This window comes from Candidozyma duobushaemuli, assembly GCF_002926085.2.
Source record: "Candidozyma duobushaemuli strain B09383 chromosome Unknown B_B09383, whole genome shotgun sequence".
Taxonomy (NCBI): domain Eukaryota; kingdom Fungi; phylum Ascomycota; class Pichiomycetes; order Serinales; family Metschnikowiaceae; genus Candidozyma; species Candidozyma duobushaemuli.
This window is the reverse complement of record NW_020289895.1, coordinates 2536845-2554363: the sequence shown is the minus strand read 5'-3', so window position 1 is coordinate 2554363 and position 17519 is coordinate 2536845. Positions and strand designations below refer to the sequence as shown.

The following is a 17519-nucleotide window of genomic DNA, read 5'->3' as shown; positions in this document are numbered from 1 at the left end:
TCTTCATGTCTGACGATAAAGAGCTCCAACAACTTCTGGAGCTTTTCCAGAGCGATGATCCACAAATAAATGAGCGCAGAAAAGAGGTCCTCAAAACGGTAAGAGAAAACGACGTTTCCTCGTTTCCCTCTGACCTCTCACTCATGTCGGCTTTCGACGATGTGCTAATGTGTTTCAGTTTGGGTGGACAAATCAAGAATATTTACAGATACGGCTCTTACACGACGTGTGAAGCACAACGGAAGAAGGTCTGGTTCGCCATCTGGAATGGTTCCTTCAGTGAAAAGGAAATGGACGTTGAAAAACTTGCAGCTGATTCTAGAGAGCTCGAGCGCAGACAGAAAATCCAGGAGTTCTACAAGCAGACGCTTCTAGACAAGAAGGCTCAGGGGCTGTCGGAAGATATCTGGGACGAGAGAAAGGAGCTTTTGACGAAGCCATTCATGGAACAGCCACTGCCTGCAACGTTCCAGGAATAGAAACTACCATAACAAAACTTCCATGAGCACTCATATATAGCTCTAATGTACATAGTGTCGGGTGATGCCTGCTCTAGCAGGGAACTTTTGGTCCAAATCAATGCTATAGGAGCCTTTGCTGGGTGGACACACGAACGGCGCAGCAAAGGAGATGCTGAGGAGACCACGGCGGGACTCACATTATCACGCAGCCCTTCTTCTCGGGCTCGTTGTCGTTGGCGCCCTTGGGTCTGGCATTGAGCGCACATCTAGCGGCCTCGGAGAAGGCCTCGTTGACGCCTCTGTTCTTTTTGGCCGAGCACTCAAGGTAGCGCAAGGCGCCGACCTTCTTGGCCACACTGAGGCCCTCGTCGTACGAGATCAATCTTTTGTTCTGGTTGTACGGACTCTGGGCCTGGTAGACGTCGTCTTCCTCCTCCTCGTGGTTTCTCAAATCACACTTCAACGCCACAAGTACTAGCTTGACACCCTCACAGTGGTCAGCAATCTCACCCACCCACTTCAGCTGGACGTTTTCCAAAGAGTCCTGAGAGTCGATGGAGAAACACAACATGATGCAATGAGTATCGGCATACGACAAAGCTCTTAAACGGTCAAACTCCTCCTGACCTGCTGTGTCCCAGAGTGAAAGCTGCACCTGCTGGCTATCGATAAAAATGTCGTGGACGTAATTTTCGAACACGGTGGGTTCATACACCTGAGGGAAGTAGCCTCGGGTGAAGACGTTCAAAAGCGACGTCTTACCGCACGCACCGTCGCCCAAAATGACGATCTTGCGCTGGACTGGGAGTTAGAAAAGCGTTTCAACACTAATAACTTCACATACTTGTCTTGGTGGAACCGCCGCAAAGAGGCATGGTGATGTTGTCAGTTAATGTTGTAGATAAACCGCGTATATCAGGAGGACGTGCGCATACCGATAGGCTCTGGCGATTGGAGCCATGCGTTTCACAGGGTAGGCTGTGGTGTATGATATTATAGGGGAAGAAGAAATGAAGGAATGTTTTACTTTTGATGCTGGTTTTGGAGTTTTGGTGGTGTGGCGGTGTAAGGGCACTTTGGATGTAGTGGATCTTGCCTCGTCTAATCGGTGAGGCTCGTATACTGGAGAATTTAGAGTGAGACGAGGAGGAGATTTGGAGAGAATCGGGAATTTCAAAAGTACGTGCTTTTTCGTGATTGGCTGGAATCTCAAAATTTGTAGTGGCATTCTGGGCTTGGTCTGGCCAGGTGTCGCCAAAGTGCGTTTTGCAACCATTCCGAGGCATAATGTGCCCCGACAAGTAAAAGCCCCGCCGACCCTGCCTCAATTGACACACTTTTTCGGCACACTAATTGGATTTATATTGTGAGGCAGCGAAAAGTGAATTTTTGGGACTTTTGCAAATTTTGGACCTATGGATCAAATAGGAACGGGGCTTCCTTTCTATCGTCCACTCCTGAAGATATTTAGCGCCACGGCCACCGTAAATCACCTCATTGACCGTTCTGGGGTAGCCTATTGCATGATAAGACCGCGTTTGGTCCGCCTAAACTCGGGGCTTTATTGTGTCCAGCTGGCCGAGGACAATGTCTCAGTTAACAATGCTGATGGATGCAAAATCGCAGCCGTACTGGTCCAAGAAAAGCCAACCGGGTCTGTCAACATACATGAGATAAATTTGCTTAGAATGGGTGAGAAGACGAAAAGTTTAGTACTTCTGACAATTTTATTCATCTGACATGTCGAATTTTCAGTTGGGACTTGATCCTCGATGCTCATCACCACTGTACTGCTCATCGCGATGAGTACCACACCGTTCCCCACCACATATAGCGAAAGAGCTCCCGAAAATTTGTAACTTTCCAGATTCCCCATTTTTATTCACAAAAGGACCACTACTTTCTCGAAATTGGTCTTCTGTGGCCCACTTTCGCCTACCTTCGTCCCCACGTCACATGACCAGACATCCTACTACTTCTCCATCGCAGCACGAAAAACATCTTCACCTCAATATGTCCTCGCTTCTAGTGGCCCGTTTCGACCCTAGCCTAACTTACCTAGCGCTGGCCGTGCAGGCCTTGGACGTTCATCAGGTCAAAGTCCAGAGTCTTGTTTCCTCCCAGGATATGGTCAACACTTCCTTGAGTCTAGGCAAGAACCAGAAGATCTCATCCTTACTGTGGGTTCTGCCAGACCAGACCTCGCTTATTGCATTGGGATTGACAAGCGGCAGCATTTTGCTCTACTCGCCGTTGCTGAATTCTATTGTGACGGAATTGGAGCATCCCTCGAGTCTCCAGGTCACAGACTTCCACTACTCATCGGCATCAAAATCAGCATGGTCTACGGATATCGGCGGAAACATATATGAATGGGACTTGCAGAGCCACCAGTTGGTGCTGAGCATGGCGCTTTTTGACTTGATAGAGTTGTCCGAGTCCGTCTCCAAGATTCTGTCTGTGAAATACAACGGCAAGGCTCATCTCCTTGTGGGTACTCAAAACGTCTATCTCGTTGACCCCTCTACCAAATCGGTGGTCAAGACATTCCATGCCCACGTGCTGCCCATCCACACACTTTTACCAGTTCCCGGCTCCAAAGACCTCTTCCTCACAGCAGCTGAGGGCGACCGTTTCGTGAATATCTATTCCTTCCATAGTGCGCCAGCCAAGGCCGTGCTTGTGGCCGAGGCAGCTATTGAGCATGTTGCTGTGAACCAGCACGACACTGTGGGCTCCATTTTGACGGCTGTGACCGAGAACGGCGCCGTTGAGGTTTTCCAAAACCCACTCACATTCGAAAGCAATGCTCTGGCGACTCCAGAAAAGTCCAAGAAGAAGAGAAAACACACCAAGGCCGTTCTGAGCAAGAGCTCCGAGGCGACCCTCAAATTCGGTCGTCCTGCTGATGAAATCACCAGTCCTGACGACGAAAGCTTACATATCAACGCTGTTGCTCTTTCCAGCGGTGTTTTGCATGTTACCTGGCTCGAAAACGCTTCTGTTTCGTACTTCGACGCCTTGCCTTGGTTCACGGATGCCGGATTCGCTTTCAGCGGCACTCAAAAGATTGAAAAGTCAAAGCAGAAGATCAGAGCTACTTCTCATACAGCTGATGGCCACGATGTGGCAGCACCTAAGCTTTACCAGGAGTCACACACGGTCATCACTGAAGGTAATGCTTTCCAGGATGACGTGGATGAGGAGGAAAACGACGAAACGTTGGAGGAGAAAATCAATAAGCTCAGTGAGCAGCTGAGACAGGCAGAAAGCAGAGGAAAGAAAAAGCTCAAACGTCACACACCCGGCTCGTTAGCTGTTGTTCTTTCCCAGGCATTGAAAAACAACGACAGCTCGTTGCTTGACAACGCTGTTCTCATAAACAAGGATCCCGAGATTGTGAGAAACACCATCGCCAGATTGGACCCATCTCTCGTGGTGGTTCTTCTAGACAGACTCGCAGAAAGAATCACGAGGAAGCAGTCGCGTCTGGAAGGCTTATATTTCTGGATCAAGTGGGTCATTGTCATCCACGGCAGCGTGCTTTCTTCCATACCCAACATCAGCAACAAGTTGTCCAGTTTGCACTCTATCTTGACCAAAAAGGCCGACACGTTACCCCGTTTGCTCGAGTTGCAAGGCAGACTCAATCTCTTACAATCCCAAAACAGCTTGAAGAAGGAGATCTTGAATGGCTCGTTGGTGAACGACGAAGATGGAGAGCAAGAGGTGGAGTATGTGGAGGAGCTTGACGATGCAGAGCACGCTGGGCTCATCAGTGACGACGAGGACGACGACATAGACATGGATGGCGTGGACGACTACGAAAACAGTGAAGACGAGATGGAGGCTGGCATGAGCGACGAGGCCTAACCTGTGCATATCAATAGACATCGGTAAGAAACAGTGTAGTGAACGCTGCGAGAGCTGATTTTGTGATTTTCATTGAGGCAGGATTCAGCCGACTAAAAGTAAGAGATAAAATTCGTATTTTAAGAAAATATAGAAGTAACATAATACTATCTCTAGAGGCGTCCATGTGTAACACATTGTGCACTCTGGTATCATGGGCTCTGGTGTCGGGGAATAGCTCGACATCCCAAAAAAACTTAAACTCACCAACCAGCAATCAGCTTACCAAGTTCCTTTCCATTACAAAATTCCAATCTCACCTTTTTCAACTTTCCATCCCACCCAGCTCATCACCCCCACACTGCCCGAATTTTGCACCCAGTTCGCATTTTCATCTCCAATGGCATTCCTTCTTTCATGGAGATACGTCTACTTCCTCACGATCGGGCTCCGATTCCTCGTGGCCCTTTCGGACTCCTACATCCATCCAGATGAGCATTTCCAGAGCTTGGAGGTCGTTCTGGCCTGGTTGGGCTACAATGTCAATGCACCATGGGAGTTCACTTCGCCCAGTCCAGCTCGAAGCTACGCTCCATTGGTTTTGTTCTTCTGGCCAATTATGAAAACAGCGGACTATTTCGGCTTTCAGCCGCTCCAGATATGGTACATCTGCCGCTTGGTGCTCATGGTGTTGTCGTGGATGGTTACAGACTGGTGTCTTCACAAGATGCTTCCGACCAAGCAGGAGCGGATCAAGGCTATATACTTTACGCTGACTCTGTACGTGACGTTGGTGTATCAGAGTCACTGCTTTTCGAACTCTGTGGAGACGGTTTTGGTGGTGGCTGCCGTTTACATCATCAACGAGTTGAGGTTCATACTGGGCCAGGATGCATCACAACAGAGAACTGGCGATTTGGTGAAATTGGCAGGCACGCTCGGCTTTTTGGTCGCTTTTGGAACTTTTAACAGAATCACGTTTCCGTGCTTTTTCGTGTTGCCTGGTTACTACTTGGCCGGAGCTTTTTGGAAATGGAAAACGCTTCCTTTAGTCGCTGCTGCCACTTTCGCTGTTACGTCAGCTACCTGTATTATTCTTGATACAGCTATATTTCAGGGACTTTCCTTTTCAGAGCTTCTCCAGCACCCCTGGTCCCACGGCCTGTGGGTCATTACCCCATTGAACAGTCTCTTGTACAACACCAACACACTCAATTTGGCAAAACACGGAATCCATCCATGGTACACACACATTCTTGCCAATTTGCCACAGCTTTTTGGCCCCGGCTTGTTGCTTTTATTCTTTCGCTTCAGAAACAGATACTGGAAAACGACGCCATTTTTGAGTGCAGCCAGTGGGATCCTATTTCTTTCGTTGGTTCCTCATCAAGAGTTGCGTTTTTTGACTCCTATCGTGCCGCTTTTATGCTGCTGTTTCGATTTGAGTCTTGGGTACGACGGTGATGCTAAAGAAGCTTCCAAGTTATCTTCCATTATCATGGGTTTATGGTTCGCTTTCAACATCTTGATGGGTGTATTGATGGGAATCTTCCACCAAGGTGGAGTTGTGCCAGCTTTGGATTACCTACAAACACTGCATCTACAGGGAGTCACCCAGGTGTGGTGGAGAACTTACTCTCCCCCTACATGGATGCTAGCAGACAAGCAACATCAGTATCAATTCATCAGCCTTCATGGCGAGTATCACGGTTTTGAGCTCGACGACACCAAGACCAACTATGTAATCGACGCCATGGGCTCTGATATTAGGGTTGTTGACGCACTCATCAAAAACTTAGACACCAAAGTGCTTTTGGTGACGCCGATCGCTTCCTTTTCCACACACTTCGACGTCACTCATTTTAACAAGACGTGGAGCACACCCTTCCATTTGGACCTAGACCACCTCGATTGGAGCGATCCACGGACCTTGCAACCAGGATTGGCCGTCTATGAGCTAATCTAACATCTTGTAAATGACCATCTTTCACCTGCTTACTTGTAGAAGTCGAACTTGTCGTGCTCCGTGCCGCTCTTCACCTGTGCGGTGTATGCCTCCTCCAAATCGCTTTGTAGAATCATGTATCTGTTCTTTCTGACAGCTCTCAAACCTGCCTCTTGCATGATGGCGGCGATGACAGCACCAGACAATGGGTCGTTACGCACGATCAACGAGTCCAAGTCGACTTCAGGAGCCAAGGCCATCTTGGATGCAACGGTGGAGAAGATCAAACGTCTCTCTCTTCTGTCCTTCAAAGAGGGGAACTCGATCTTTCTGTCCAATCTACCTGGTCTCAACAATGCAGGGTCCAAGGTGTCGGCTCTATTAGTGGCCATGATGACCTTAACGTTCGACGTCTGGTCAAAACCGTCCATTTGGTTCAACAATTCCAACAAGATTCTCTGGACTTCACGATCGGCACCGGTTTGTGCGTCGAATCTTTTCGTAGCGATGGCGTCAATTTCATCAATGAAGATGATAGCGGGGGAGTTCTCTCTGGCGAGACGGAAAACGTCTCTGACCATTCTGGGACCTTCACCGAGATACTTCTGTACAAACTCCGAACCATTGATTCTGATAAAAGATGCAGTTGTGGAGTTAGCCACTGCCTTGACCAACATGGTCTTACCCGTACCTGGGGGACCATATAGCAAGACACCTCTGGGAGGGTCAATACCAATCTGAGAGTACAAATCACCTTGCGTCAATGGCAATTCCACGGCCTCTCTGATTTCTTGTTTTTGCATGTCCAAACCACCGACGTCGGCGTATGTAACGTCGGGTTTCTGGTTGTCGCCAACAATGGCAATGGAAGAATCGGCCTCAGGGGGCAAAATGTCCACAAGAGCGTTGGAGTGGCGGTGCAATGCCACCGAAGAAGAAGGCTTCAACAATTCCCTGTCCAAAGTCGAGAGGATCCTGACCACGTAGTTGGATCCCGTCGTACTGGAGACGATACCTGTATTTTCATCAATGGGCTCCAAGAACTGGCCAATCACCAAAGGAACGGATCTGATACGCTTAACCTCTTCTTGGGCACGTACAAGCTCTCTTTTTAAATGACGCTGTTCGTCCTTGATGTAGTCCTCCTGTAACAACAACAAGTCCAACTCTTTCTCCAATTTCTTGAGCTTCAAATACACATCCAAATTGTCGTCGGTCATATGAGCCCAATCAGGCTTGGATCTGGGAAGTGCATGTGCAGACACGACGGGTTGTTCTATACCTAGTTCCTCCATGGTTGGTGTGTTTGCCTGGGAAATTGATAAGGTGGATCGATCGGTAGTAAGTGATTGAGTATGTGTGGCGAGATTGTGGTGCGCGCACGACCACGGGTTTGGCAAGTAAGCTGAGTTGGAGAGGGTCAATGAGGAGTTTTTGTCAATTGACGGTACATGTTGATTTAAAGAATTGAAGGGCAAAGGGTTGTATTTCATTGTGGTTAATCGGTTTTGCGGGGTGGTCTGACCGACTTTGTATGGCACTTTGTATGGCACTTTATATGGCTGCGAAAAGTGCCTCTATTGAGCCTGACAGAGCAATACAGACCATTGGACTCTTACTATTTTTCTGAGGAAAATAGACGAAATAAACTTTTGATCGCTTAAAGCACTAAATGAGGAATCTATAGCTTTTGTGACCACTTATAGCTACTCATTGGAATGCACTCATACCTCTCTGTGGATCCCTCCAGCTACGGTCCAGTTCCACCATACACTAAGATCTACAAATCCAAAGCCTCAATGCAACGAACCCCTCTGCTTTTCTTCTTCAACAACCTCCCCTCACTTTTCGCCTATTCCAACCTTTCCCCTTGTAAGCAGCCTTTGCACCATGTAGCAACTATGCGTGTCTTAGAAACACAAACCAAGCATCCACACCTTTACGCTGCGGTATCCAGCAACCACCAATTTTTCCAGACGAACATAACCAAGACTTTCACAAAACTCGTCTTGGCAATGGCAGCAACCATTGCTGGGCTCCTCTAACAAATCACTAAAAGTTGACCAATCCTGAATCTACCTTCTCTGTAATACTACTGTCTCACTTCCTCAAACTGTCTATTCGATTGATGCAAATTCGGCTAAAGCGCACTGCCGTAAATCCTTAAATATACTTTTCGTGGCAGCCGTTCGGGTATACCGGCCCCGTGTCTCACCTCCATGATTGCTCTCGGCCAGATCCAAAGAATTTGAAGGTTTAGTCAAAATCTGCAGAAAAACCGAAAAGCCTGAACCATCTCTAAATCTCTAAACCTTCAATGTCTCTCGGTAGCGGAAAATACGCAAATCCCGCATAAGCCCCATTTAGTCTCTCCGGCTTGCGTCTGCATTTGACGTGCTTGACAGGATACACAGTGAAACTCAATTGCAAACACCTCCCTTCTTCTCCACTAGGCCCACATACTCCCCACTTTCAATCAAACCACTTCCCACCGTCTAAGCTGAAAACGGTCTGCAGCAGATAAGACATCAAGCAGGTGCGAAGCAAGACTTCCAGTTTCATCAAGTTACACAAGGTGGAAAAAAGCACAACCCCCAGATATCCCTCCGGAGAAAAACATCGCCACTTCTTCCTCCAAAAGTGCAAATATCGCCTCCCCGGCCCTCCATATATCCTCCGTCTGCGCATCCGGCATTACCGGTCCGACCTATGCATCACCGTTTTCACTGAAGATTCATCCCATGTTTACCTTTATAGGCGTTGCCATCGTGGTGGCGCTAGCGGCCATTCTATTTTTGGTCAACTTGATCCCCCATGTCACCGTCCGCTCCTTGGGCTGGTTCTCCCTCCGAAATGTCTCCATCAACCTCCGTCATACCACCATCCATATAGATAAGCTTACGCTATGGCTCAACATCTGGCTGCTGCAGCTAGAGCCGTATCGGATGGTCCATATTGCGTTGATAGACGTTACTGTCGAGCAGAAAAAGAGCTCCGCCGGGCTGGACGAATCACAATCGCTGCAGACGGTCATCCCGGAACACCTAGAGTTCAGGGTGCCCGGATGGGCTTATAACTGGTTGCTCAAACGGACCTGGATGAACCAGGTGGACATCCATGTGATTCGCTGTTCTGTTCACCATGAGGGCTTTAGTCCAGACGTTTCTGCCCACTTCGATTACACTCGTCTCCACAGCAGCTACAACATCACCACCAGTACCTACACCCTCAGCCTCCTGGTGATAGACGGGTATTTGTTGAATCTGCGATCAAAGCTACTGCCGAACGAGAATCTGATAAAGATCTTTCAAAACGTGGTTGTGTCGCTCGGCTCCTCGCTTATCTTCTCGTGTTGCCGAGACCTGAGAGACCATATGGTGATGGACCTCAGCGATATCACCTTGCTGACTTCCATCCTGGGTCCTCACATCACGCCGATTTCAGGAATTACGCCTGCAAAACCGAAAAAAGCTCCAGAAACAACGTACGACACCTCCGACTCGATTCCCATGTTGGACCAGTTCGTCAAGGCTTTCGCCATAGTGTCCTCGTTGGAACTCCGTGTCGAGAACCTCAAAGCAGAGTACAAACATATCGCTGTTGATGTCTCGAGCACTTTGGTTTCCCTAAGGAGAGAGAAGTCCTACAAGCTTAATACCTTGATGGAGGCATCGGCATATGTCAACTCGCTTCGGGTCTTCAGCTTGGACACAAAGTGTGTGGATGTGCCTTCCCTTACCTATTTATTCGAGTGTGACATGTCCGACTTGTTCAGGGCCTACGAGGCTGGAAATACTGACCAATTCTTTGTTGACGTCAAAACCAGTTTGGACCTCACACATCCTTCCTTTGATATCTACTTCGACCAGATCGAAACGTTTATGGAGAAGCTCAAGCTGTCCAGCACAAAGTCTAAGCGAACTGCTGAACATGAGCAGAAGCAATTTTTGGCTGTGCCGTTGAGTAAGTATCTCCGAAAGATGAGAGCTACATCTTTGAAGGTGGGTATCTCGGAAACAAGAGCCACTCTCCATCTTCCAGCAATGGACCTGAAGGAATTCAATCGTTCCTCTGTCCACAATGTCACCGCCACTGCAAGCGTCTCCACCTTCCTTACCAAGTTTTCTTCCAAGGAACTTGGCAAGATCCTTCTGCTCCATACTCGTCCAGAAGATCCTCCATCTACCCTTAAAGCGTTTGCTAAAATCAAAAACTTGGTTATCGACGTCGAGGAGAATCAAGTTGTGGCCACAAAAATGAATTTCATGACTGCTTACTGCCTCAATACCCACAGAGTCAAGCTTAAAATCTTCAGTAAGCGCTTTGTCATCAAGTCCGTCAACGATATGATCTTCTACGTGGTGAGAAGGCTACGAGACAGTCACATCAAGCATTATAACCACATGTTACAACAAAAGCGTTTGGAGACCACTACGGATCCGGACTCCACATTCAACGAACCTGATTCGAAACCAGAAATCACATTTATCGACTTCCTTGATATCCTACCCGAAGGTATCGTCCAAGTTACCTTTAGGGCCTCAGAGATTCATGGAACTATCATGTGCAAGGACGGTTTACCATCCCACACTATCGGTGATGAAGGAGAAGAAACTGACTTGGCCGACTACCGAAAAGGTGTTGCCATCATCATTAAAGACTACTTGGTTGACTTTGATCGAAATGAGCAGCACTTTTTCTCGAGAGCAAAGACGACAGAGGTGTTTGTTTTGAGTGAGTACGCTGCCCAAGTCGATTCCTCTATGTCGCCTGAGTATGACGAAATTATGAAGCACGATATCGATTTCAGCGATCTTCTGAGTGTTGAATCCTTTGGAGATACTGGCCTCGAAGACACCACCTCCATGCAGCGTCGTGCTCTTTTCATCAAAAACATCAATGTCACCACAGAGAAAAAGAAAACCGACAAGTTAATCTTGACGGTTCCTGAAGCTGATGGTATGGTTGACATGTTCCTCATATGGTGTGGATTCTATGCCAGAAGTTTGCTCAAGCTATTTCAACCAACCGTGAAGGTGGAGTACACCAAGTCGGAACTCAAACGCATGAAGGGTACGCAGAAGCGAGTCAAGCTTGACATTCATGTGAAATCGACCGCTATTAAGTTTGTGCTTCCGAATGATGTTGATACTTTATTTGAGATAGAGGGTCTTAATGTCACAGACGCCTCAAGCTCACCAATCTTCGATCTTCTAAATTGCAGACTCTATGTGGTTCACCCAGCTACACAAGCTTGGTGCAGATTGGTTTGCATCCATCGAACCCACTCGTCTTTGGGTGAGCTTCTTCAGGAGACGTGTTTCTTGAAATCCAACAGCATCAAGATCTACGTTCCTTTCCGTTACCTTATCTACACAGTCATTGACAATATCATCACGATGGTGAAGGCTACTAAGCAAATCATGCATAACTTCGATAATCTCAGGTCAAGCTGTACAGAGTTTGAGAGACTCATGCCCGAGGCAAAACCCCCAATCTTATTCCCAAAGATCCGCTGGTGCTCTGAGAAATTCAATCTCTCATTGGAGGATGATATCTTTGAGACGGAACTCGGGCTCATTTACCAGTTGGGCCGTGTGGAAAATGTTCTCAGAGAGAAAAAGTGGTTGCAGTTTGAAGAGGAAGCCAAGAAGATAAGAGCGAAGGTCCAGCCGTCTCCTACTGATCTTGCAAGGTCCTCTTCGGTGGACAAAAGACGTTTCCTCGGTGAACGCAAGGGCAAAAAAACCCATACTCATCACTTCCAGCGTAATCTTGCAAATACCTTCCGCCATGGCTTCAGACAAAGTCTGGACAAGAGTTTGCCAACTAGCTCTACATCCGAGCTACCAAAAGGTGAAGAGTCCGCGGATCGTGAAACTTCATTATTTACTATGGAAGATGCTGAGGCTGAAATAGCTCGTGCAAGGGTAAGATTGGAGGAAGAAATTTCCATGTCCTGGATTACCAATTTCAATAGACTCAAACGGAGCAAGTTTGCACAGGCTCGTCGGACTAAGACGAAGATCTCTGGTAATGATAAGATCAACCCGTTGATGGGTCAAAAATACAATATCCAAAAACTGGCTCCTGGCGCTCCTATCATGTGTGTTGCGTTCAACCACTTTGATCTTACCTTAGACAAAGCCAAGATCGACGACGTGGATGAGTTCTTGAAGGTTTATGGAAAAGGACAACCGAAGCTCGACTACTCGATTCTCATTCCGTTGGAAATCCGCCTTCGTGCTTCGTCATTCTACATTTCGCTTAAAGATTACCCATTACCTTTACTCACCTTCCCTGGTTGTGGAAAGCGTGGAAAGACTATCATGGACCTTCAAGGTAAGCTTGTCATCAATGAGAAGCTTGTTCACAGAAAAGAGGAAATGAGACATATCTACGTTCCGTTTGCTGCTGCCACCAAGAGAGAAAAAACGGTTGACAATTTTTATTCGGTTTACGTTCCTCGTACACTCACGCCTGTCAAGGCAATGTTCGATCTTTCGTGTTTAGTGGACACAGATAAACCCTGTATTCTCAACTGGTCCAAGTCGTTCCTGGCGGCAATTCTGAGCGCAGCAGGTGCATTGGACAATTTCTCCAAGCCGCAAATCGACGATTCGCCAATTGGCTGGTGGGACAAATTAAGTCTCATTTTGCATGGAAAACTTCGATTCGATATTCCAAATGAATTGTGTCTCCACATCAAAAGTTCATCAGACCCTTACGATGTTGTCGGTAAAAGTGCAGGTTACATGTGGAGCTGGAAGCACGATGTGGAGCTCAAGTTCAACGATACCGGCGATCAGAAGGAGCTTATTATGTTAAATTCCTACGATTTTGTGTTCGGAGTTCCTGATTGTTCGTATGGAAGCGATTTGCCTTGGAGCTCTTCACACCCATTTGATGAGACAGTCTTTGAAGATATTGATGTGAGGCGTACTTTCCAGAAACATGTCATGAAGTTTTCATCGGATGAAAAAGTGCAGTGGCGTCTAGGCTTTCTTTTCGAAAGAAATGAAGACGTTAAATGTCGTGATATCAGTGCAGACCACAAGCGTACTGACAAATTCATTCCTCACTATGATGTCGTCGTTACCAGTCCAGACTTTGACTGGCATCCCGACTCCTATGAAGGGTTCCGGTCCGACTATCTCCACTTGGCGTTAGGTGTCACTTCGGTTTCAAAGAAGGGTAACAGTCACAATACAGCTTACTTGACACCACTTGCCTTTGCCTACTTCTTCTACTGGTGGAATTCTATCTCGCATACTGTCAGTATGCCCGTTCGTCAAGGCAAGTTGTTCCCCAAATTGGCTGATAAGGCGTCCATGAAAACAGGCACCCACTTGGTGACATTCAAGTACCAGCTTATCTTGGAGCCTCTCGCTGTCAGTCACATGTACACTTCGTATGAAAACCTGGAGGATGGTCCTCGTGTCATTGTCACTGGTCTCAAGGGTAAGAGTGAAAAATGCCACATCGATCTCCACCAAAGGAAAGAGGTCATTCGCTATATCAATGAGAAATTGGGTATCGACAAGAAGGTGCATCATATGAAGCTCCACCTAGGAGAGGTCCGTGTCTGTGAAGCCGACATTCGTGCCATTAAAGCGACATTCAAGGACCCTTCAATCCGTGGTCACATTATTGCTTACCTTACAAACCAAGTGGACAAACCATTGAGTGTTGAAAAGTATCAAGAAGAGCTCGATGAAAGAGTAAGGCATCTCAATAGCACCAGCTGGTCTCATGGCATTCAATGCAACCCAGAAGACCTATCCTGGCTAGATCAGGACGATTTCGTGGAACTTGAGCTGAGAGAAGAGCTTTCTCCAGACCCAATAATTGAGGTACTTCCATTTTTCCACACTCCTAAGTACACCTACTTTAGAGAGTTTACTTTGGAAAGAGAAGACCACAAGTACCCCTTCGGACATGAGCCATCTCATGTGTGCTACATTGGTGGTGAAAGTCCAGATATCGTTCAAGCAGACTTGTTGAGAAAGAGAGCCAGTATTCTTCGTACTGAGCTTGAAAACGACGAGCAAGAACTTGAAAATCTCCAAGACCTGAATGACCATACAGAACGGGTACGTCTTGAGAAGCTGATAAGCGAAGGAAAGCAGAGAATTGATGTCGTCAAAGACATGTACGCTGACTGTGCTGAAAACATTGAAATGTTTGATGATAAGGAGAACGGTGATTCCGTACATGAGTACCTTGGTGATGAAGATATTGCGAGACGTAAATCAGCAGCTCGCTCATTATATTCCAGCTTCAGATCCATTGATCAGGCCCATGAGATAACATCTGAGAACTCTGGTGTGAGTGAGTTCCACAACAGATTCCTTTTCCATAACCTCAAGCTCAAATGGAACAATCGTGTCAGAAATCTCGTCACAACATACATGATGTTGATTGGATCCAGACGTACAGAAATGCTTATGGTATCGAAGAAGGCTGTGGATCTTATAGAGTGCTTTGCCGAGCAGCGTAACCGTGCTGCAAATGAAAAGCCTCCGGGAGATAATGAAGAAGGATTCAAGCTGACGTTCCAGAATTCGGGAGATGTTATTGAGGAATTTGAGGAGTATCTTAATAAGTTGGCTAACGACACGCACGAGATGGAGTACAAGTATCTTGTCAAATTCATAAGACCCCAGATTCAGCTTGAGTGTGAGTTGGACCCCGATTCGGTTATGTGTGTGACCTCTCAGGACATTGAATTGCGTATTCTCTCGGAGAACATTGCTGGAACAGACGATATCATCAGTGACAGTAACAGTGAAGAAGTCAATTCTGTTGAATCTCGTCATGGTACTCTCTTCAAGGACATGCACGCTTTTGTCTTCCACAGAGATAAATTCCCTCATACATATGAGAGTCCTTATGGAGACGTTCATCAGAAACGAGCCTGGCCTCCTTGGGTCGACTACGAGGCTTGCGTGGACACTACATGGTTTCAGAAAGACCTTGTTTTGGAAAAGACTTCAATGGCTTTGATGCTCAAGAAACCCAATTTCTTGTCCATGGAGTCTGCGTCAAATCTACATGCCGACGAGCTTAGTATCCATTTGGCAAAGGTGGTGGTGAATGCCACATCCCAGCAGTACTCCTCCATGTACTACATCTTGCTCAATCTTCTTTTGGACAGCAAGTCGGCCAAGGAGCAACTTCACCTGAGACTTAATCAGATCATTGAGTTCTCAGGACTTGAAGACACGACAGGTTTGGCAGACAAGGTAAAGCTTTTGCAACGTAACATTGCCTTGTGTCAGCACACCCTACTTTCCTTGAAGGACCGTAACCTCACTGCAGAGGACAGGAAGGGCGTATCCCATGTTGAACTAGAGTTGGATAGAACATATGTTCAACTTGCGATCATCACCCATACATTGCAACAAGTTTCATCGCAGAGGAAGGGAAATCGTGGAGTTGGCATGTACTGGAACATCTATGCCGATCAAGTTATTTGGCATCTTTTGGAAGATACAGACAAGCCATTGGTGGACTTGGCCATGGCTCCATCCAAATTCCAGCGTGTGGATATGCTTGATGGTTCGAACACCAATCTTGTGGAAATTTCGATGATGCAAGGTTTCAATCTTCGCCGTAACGCTGTGTATCCCGACTTTATGCTGCCTTTGATTGACGAACCCAGCTACGATAAGAACAAGCCTGTGGTGGCTATGACGTGGAAAATGCTCAGTCGTGTTGGTGGTATTAGGGTCATGAGAAGCGCCAAATTGCAGTGTCAGCTGGCCAGTCTCCAGCTTGATCTTGAAACAGCCCAGACGCTTCTTGCGTACCTTTTCCCTCACGATGACAAACAAGAGGATAACAAGCACGAACGTTCAAGTGGAAGTGGAAGCTTCAGCAAAGATCGTGACTCATCAGACGATCTGGATGAGTCTGTGAGCACTGGAAGCAGTGGGTCGAAGACCAAGGTTAGCTCAATCAATCCGTTCAGGAAGATCATTGCCAAGCGAACTGGCAGTCCGTTGGCCTCTTCGCCCCCTCAGTCGCCTACCAGAAGCTCTCACGACTCTGGCAGCTGGGACAATTCTTCACGGATTTCTTCGACCGACATTCCCTCGATCAATTCCGAAACAAAAAGAGCGTTGGGCTTGAAGTCGAAGAAAGACAAGGACGGCGAAGCCACGGATGACCTTTCCATCATCATGAAGAGGTCCTCCAAGTTCTTCGTCATTGACGAAATCGAGCTCACATCTATGAAGCTTAGAGTCAGTTTCAAGGCGCCCAAGCATCTCAATATCATTGACGTGCACCGTCTTATGCTCACAATCCCGCTTTTGCAGTTCAAGAAGAAGACATGGTCGGGCGAAGATTTCGTGCTTCACATCAAGAGGGAGGTGATTCGGATCATCTTGTCTCATACCGGCAAAATTATCGGAAACAAGTTCAAGGTCAGAGACAGAAAGGCTACCAAGCTGCCGCTCAAGCAAATCCGTGATTTCAAGCACTACGTATCTCTTGAGGATCTAGAAGAGGAAGGCTTGGAGCTGGCGGACTCTCAAGAGTCAACTGGAGAGATTGAAAATGTCAATCGGTTGCACAATGTGATCCAGAGCCACGATGAACACCAAGGCACCACGCATACCTAGCATGTACATATTACTTGATTAATAGACCAAGACCTTAAGTTGGTGTAAGAATGACTGAGGAGCAAAGTATCAGGTTCTTTGGATTCTGATTTAGTAGCAGAGATGATTCAACTACATGCTCCCACTCTGGACATAGAACTCCTCCAAAGTAATCAAGTAAGAGCTATTTCGACTTGATAGATTCTAGAATAAAGCGATTGAGGCAGACAACTCTGGTTTCGCTATCGAGTATCCACTCTCATCAAGTGAGGTGAAAATCAAGCGTTCTAATGATGAGGTAGCACCAAAACTTCCAAAACCGGCAGTCAAAAATCTCAGATCCATATAATCATTCGGGTTTGTCCTCTCATAATTGACCAATTCTCCTTCAACCGAAATCTCCAATTCATATCTAACGTCCCGGGCCATTCACAAATCTTATATAAATAGTACGCCGCGGTAGTTAAGCATTTGTGCCTGTGCGGCCAGATTGCAACGTTCTGCCGAAAATAGCCGATAAGCGAAAACACCCACACCCAATTTCCCAAAATAACCAGGCAAAAAGGAAACTATTTCTTAAAATCCAGCTTTAACAAGTAACAAAAGATGACCAATCAAATAAAATCAAGGAATCATTCACTGGATCGACCGGGT

The 17519-nt window shown here is 46.9% G+C and overlaps 6 protein-coding genes across 6 annotated transcripts; 4 read left to right on the top strand and 2 right to left on the bottom strand. All coding sequences in view use genetic code 12, as the record gives it.

Annotated features, from left to right (window-relative positions):
* Positions 1–5: 5 nt before the first annotated feature.
* On the top strand, positions 6–479 carry CXQ87_002555 (uncharacterized protein; the record flags this gene model as incomplete). Its single annotated transcript, XM_025481061.1, has 1 exon — positions 6–479. The coding sequence occupies one exon, from the start codon at positions 6–8 to the stop codon at positions 477–479; it is 474 nt and encodes a 157-aa protein (XP_025335361.1).
* A 175-nt stretch (positions 480–654) lies between these two features.
* RHO3 (Rho family GTPase) lies at positions 655–1336 on the bottom strand (the record flags this gene model as incomplete). The annotated part of the gene is made up of 2 exons (XM_025481060.1): positions 655–1262; positions 1306–1336. 2 exons carry the CDS (start codon positions 1334–1336, stop codon positions 655–657), a joined length of 639 nt encoding a protein of 212 aa, XP_025335360.1.
* A 1138-nt stretch (positions 1337–2474) lies between these two features.
* On the top strand, positions 2475–4334 carry UTP5 (Utp5p; the record flags this gene model as incomplete). The annotated part of the gene is made up of 1 exon (XM_025481059.1): positions 2475–4334. One exon carries the CDS (start codon positions 2475–2477, stop codon positions 4332–4334), a length of 1860 nt encoding a protein of 619 aa, XP_025335359.1.
* Positions 4335–4713: 379 nt separating this feature from the next.
* Positions 4714–6279, top strand: SMP3 (glycosylphosphatidylinositol-alpha 1,2 mannosyltransferase; the record flags this gene model as incomplete). The annotated part of the gene is made up of 1 exon (XM_025481058.1): positions 4714–6279. One exon carries the CDS (start codon positions 4714–4716, stop codon positions 6277–6279), a length of 1566 nt encoding a protein of 521 aa, XP_025335358.1.
* A 29-nt stretch (positions 6280–6308) lies between these two features.
* On the bottom strand, positions 6309–7553 carry PR26 (proteasome regulatory particle base subunit; the record flags this gene model as incomplete). The annotated part of the gene is made up of 1 exon (XM_025481057.1): positions 6309–7553. One exon carries the CDS (start codon positions 7551–7553, stop codon positions 6309–6311), a length of 1245 nt encoding a protein of 414 aa, XP_025335357.1.
* A 1446-nt stretch (positions 7554–8999) lies between these two features.
* On the top strand, positions 9000–16886 carry CXQ87_002550 (uncharacterized protein; the record flags this gene model as incomplete). Its single annotated transcript, XM_025481056.1, has 1 exon — positions 9000–16886. The coding sequence occupies one exon, from the start codon at positions 9000–9002 to the stop codon at positions 16884–16886; it is 7887 nt and encodes a 2628-aa protein (XP_025335356.1).
* Positions 16887–17519: the final 633 nt, after the last annotated feature.